The 4,739-nt window shown below is 50.6% G+C and overlaps 1 protein-coding gene across 1 annotated transcript; it reads right to left on the bottom strand.

The window, feature by feature from the left end:
• Positions 1–2,954: 2,954 nt before the first annotated feature.
• LOC122411001 (trichohyalin-like) lies at positions 2,955–3,815 on the bottom strand. The gene has a single exon (XM_043419511.1). The coding sequence runs from the start codon at positions 3,813–3,815 to the stop codon at positions 2,955–2,957; it is 861 nt and encodes a 286-aa protein (XP_043275446.1).
• Positions 3,816–4,739: the final 924 nt, after the last annotated feature.

Genomic DNA, 4,739 nt, shown 5'->3' on the forward strand with positions numbered 1-4,739 from the left:
CTTGACTTAATTATCCTCTCCCATCTTCCCTCCTCCTGCCTTACTCTCTCCTCCCTCACTATATTCTCCCCCTTCATATCCCCACTCTCCCATCTCCTCTCCACCTCCTCCAGGTCCCATCCCATCCTTAAGTAAAACTCCTTCCTTTCACTCTCCCATCCTCCTGCTTCCTGCCTTCTTCCTGCCCTTCTCTTCATCTCACCCCTACATCTTCTCGCCAATTCTCCCCCCTTCCCCGTCTCCAATCTCTTCTCGTATCCCCATGCTCTCATCCCCGCTCGCACCTCCAGCTTATCCCTTTGCAGTTCCTCCCTCACCATATACCCCGCCGCCCCTCTCGTCACCCCCAGCACCCATCTTAAATACCTTTCCTGCAGCCTCTCTACTATCTCCCTTCCCTTCCACCCCCAAATCTCCACTCCATAACCCACTACTGGCCACACCAACTTATCGAAAAGCCACACTCTCCTTCCCCAATCGCTACCAAACTTATTTTTCCCTATCCCCCATACCTTCCCCATTATCTTCGCCGCCTTCATCACCCTCTCCTCCACCTGCTCCTCCTGACTTCCATTCGCTCTCACCACATATCCCAAGTCCGTATACCTATTCACCTCTTCTATCCTTACTCCTCCCCATTGCCATACCACCTTTCTTTTTCTTCCCCCTCCCATCCTACACCTCATCACCTTCGTCTTTCCCGTATTCACCTCCAGCCCTTTCCCCTCTATGTACCTCTCCAACGTCCTCATCATCCCCTTCATCTCGTCCTCATCCTTCGCCAACAACACCACATCATCCGCATATGCCAGCGAATATACCTTCCCCCCACCCCCCAGCTTCACCCCTCCCCACCGCCCTTTTTCCAGCTCTTCATCCATGTCCGCCAACAGCAGCGTGAATAGCTGCGGGCTCAGCGGACACCCCTGCCTAACCCCTTTCTCTGTCCAAAACTTCTCCCCTTTTTCCCCACCCACCTTCACCCTCGCATACGTCTCCTTCATCACCTCCGCGCACCTCTCAATTAGCCCCTCCCTTACCCCTCTCTTCCTCATACTCTCCACCAGCTTCGCCCTATCCACCGAGTCGAAGGCCGCCTTCAAATCAACAAACAACAGCACTACCTTTCCCCTCCTTTCCGTTATTTCCCTATTTATCAAATAGTTCAGGACGTATACGTTATCCATTGTTCCCATACCTTCCCTGAATCCCGCCTGACTCCTTGGCATCATCCCCTTCCCCTCCACCTCCATCCTCAATCTTTCCGCCAGTATCCCTACGTACACCTTATACGCCGTTTGCGTTAGAGTCACCCCCCTATATTCCTCTACCCTTTTCCCCTCGCCCTTCTTCACTACTGGCACCACTATCCCTTCCTTCCAACCTTCCGGCCACCCTTCCCCCTTCCACACCTTCTCGCACATCCTCTTCAGGCTATTCACTACCCTCTCCCCTCCGTACTTCCACACTTCGTTCGGAATTCCATCCTCCCCCATCGCTTTTCTGTCCTTTAACTTCCTTATAGCCTTCTTCACCTCTTCCATTGTTATCACCGTTTCGTCTTCGTCCTCCCCTTCCCTCCTCCTTTCCCCCAGTCTCGCCCTTCTTTCTGTTACCCCTCCCAGCCCCTCTCTAAAGTACCTATCCCATTCTTCTCTTCTTATCTTTTTATTCACCCCCTTTCTCCTCCTCCTCCCCCTATTGACTACCTCCCATACCTGACCCTCCGTCCTTATCTCCTCTATCTCTCTTTCCCACCTTTCCCTCTCCTTCATTTTCTTTTCTTCACATATTCTCCTGAACTTCCTCTTCTCTCTCCTGTACCTTTCCTCTTCTTTTCCCTCTCTCTTCCACCTCTCCAGCTCCCTTCTCGCCTCTTCCTTCGCCCTTCTACATTCCTCATCCCACCATCCCCCACTCTGCCCCTCCGCCCGCTCTTCCTCAGTCTTTCTCATCGCCCTCTTTATTCTCCCCCTCATTTCCTCCCATCCTTCTTCTACCCCCTCTGTATCCCATTCCCATCTCCCAAATTCCTCTCTAAACTTCTCCACTCCCTTCTCTGTCCACACTCCTCTTCCCTCCTTCCTCTTCCCCACTCCCTTCTTACTCGCCCCTCTTCTTCCCCCCCCTCCCCTTGAGCCACACTACCACCGGCATGTGGTCGGAGTCCACCCTACTCACCACTTCCAATTTCCTCACTCTTTCCCACACTTTCTCCCCCACTACCACGTAATCAATTACCGACTTACCCCTTCCCCCCACAAACGTCCACTCCCCCTCCCTATCCCCCTCCACACTTCCATTCACTATCCTCCATCCTCTCTCATTCACGAACTTGCACCATTCTTTTCCTTCCTTCGTCACTATCTCGTCCCTTGAACTCCTCACCGCTTCCCTCTCCCCTACCCGCCATCCGTCCCAACCTCCGTCTTCCCTTCCAGTTCTCACGTTCATATCTCCCCCAATCACCACCTTTCCCCCCCCTGCTCTTTCCATCCACCGGCTCATCAGCTCCTTTTTCCTCTCCATGTCCCCGTTTACATACACCCCCACTATCATCCACCACTCCGTCCCCAACTTCACCCTTCTTTCCATCCATCCTTCCTCCCCCGGCTCTGTCCCCCCTTCTTCTTCCTCTATCTCTTCCTTCACCCCGAACGCCATACCACCCTTCGCCCTTCGCCTTCCCTTCCCTCTCTTCGCTCCCTGTATCACCCACCTGAATCCCTTCTTCCATCCTTCCCTTATAGCCCCCCACCCCTCCTCCGTTGCCCACGTTTCCGACATAACCACCACATCCCATCGCTTTATACCCTCCCAGAACTCCTCGTCCTTATTCATCACCCCCGCCACATTCCAAAATCCCACTTTATATACCTCTTCTATTTTGCTTTCTCTCACCACGTTCCCCCTTCTTTTGACTGCTCCCCTGGCCTCCCCCCCGTCCCTTTCCCTCATTCGTTCCCCACACTTTCCGTGCACCTCCCCTCTCTCTCATTCCACACCAATACCTTTCCATCCACCCACATCCTCATATATCCTACCCTCACCCTCTTTCCTTTTCTCCTCTCCTCATATGCCTGCCCTTCTACCAGCCATTTTATTCTCCTTTCCTCTTTTGTCAGATCATCCTCTATCCTTTCTCTATTCCCTCTCAGCTTTACTTTCGCTTTCATTATTTCCACCTTCTTCTCCCTTCCCTCCAGCCTTATTAACACCATCCCCCTCCCTCCCTCATCCACCCTCCCTATTCTTCTCATCTCTTTCCTGCCTCCTTCCACTCCTAATCTCTCCCATATCTTCTCTATCTCCCTCTCCCATTCCACCCCTTCTGCCACATTCACCCCTCTCACCACTATATTGTTTCTCCTTTCCTCCCTCTCTCTCCTCTCCAGCTCTTTTTCCACCTCCCACACTCTTCTCCCGATCCTTTCCCCACCCTCTCCCCCCTCCCCTCTTTCCTTCTCCAATACCTCCACTTTTCGCTCCAATTCCTCAATCTTCTTTTTGAACATTTCCCTCTCCTCTCCCCACTGCCTTCTCATCTCATCATGCTCATTTCTCACCTCTTCCGCCCACCTGTCCACCTTACTCTCTATTCTCCCACACTCTTGCCTTAACTCCTGCTTCAACAACTTCTTCATCATCTCCCCTACCCTTCTTACTATCTCGTCCGCCTCTCCCTCCTCTCTCTCCGGCGACCTCACCACTTTTCTACTTCTCTTAAACGCCTCCACCTTCCCTCCGTCTTCCCCTCTCGCCATTCCTTCCTCCCTTTCCCTCTTCTTCCTGTCCCCTGCCAGAATCGCTTCCATTATATTCCCTACACTACTCGCTCTTCCCCCCCCCCCCCCTCCATGCTCCTCACTCTCATTACCCCGTCCCCCATTCCTCTCTTACTCTGCTCACTCATTTCCCTTATATCCACTATCTCCACTCTCCTTCTCTATTTCCTTCTTTATCCTTTCTTTCCTACCTTACCTATCCCGCCTCTACCTTACCAACCTGCTCCTCTTTCCTACTTTCGCCGTTCTCCACACGCCGCTGACCTACTTTTCCTCGCTCGCTTACTCCCAACTTCTCACACCTCACTCTCTACCTACTTCACCCTAAGCCACTCTAACCTCTATCTTTTCGTCCCCTTTTTATCCTCGGTTTTTTCACTTCTTCCCCCACTTTCCACTTACGCTCTTTTGCCCTCCACACTCTTACCACCGCTCTTCCCCACTTTTCCACCCTCATTTTCTCTCCCCACACTGTTTCTTTGCTCTCTTTCCCTTTATTTCCCGCACCTTACTTTTCTCCACTGTTTCCCCACTGTCACCGGAAACGGAAGTCCAATTGCATAATATTTAAACTCGGAATTACTAATAAAACGCTTGTCCTTCGATTGATATCATAAATTTAGGTGCTGCACGTAACTCAAATGGTAACTTTTTTGATTCATTAGAACTTTCTCAAGTTCCTGATGCTTCCCCCATCAGAATGAATATTCCGAATTACCAGTAAATACTTGGCCTCGAATTGATATCATAAATTTTAATGCTGCACGTAACTTATAGTTAGATGGAATTTTTTCTCAATTGATTTAGCTATTAGAATAAGATAAAAAGAATGGGGCATCGATGTGAAATTTTTTTCGAATTATTCTGTTGAAATTATTTACACTTGGTTTGATCATTTTTTTTAAGGAATTTTTTTTTACACTTTTCGTGATATGATGAGGAAACAAGGGATAT

Source organism: Venturia canescens, chromosome 5, assembly GCF_019457755.1.
Source record: "Venturia canescens isolate UGA chromosome 5, ASM1945775v1, whole genome shotgun sequence".
Lineage (NCBI taxonomy): Eukaryota > Metazoa > Arthropoda > Insecta > Hymenoptera > Ichneumonidae > Venturia > Venturia canescens.

Bases quoted from the DNA above. Each gene is read 5' to 3' on its own strand.
- LOC122411001 (XM_043419511.1), bottom strand. From the start codon at position 3,815: ATGGAAGCGATTCTGGCAGGGGACAGGAAGAAGAGGGAAAGGGAGGAA.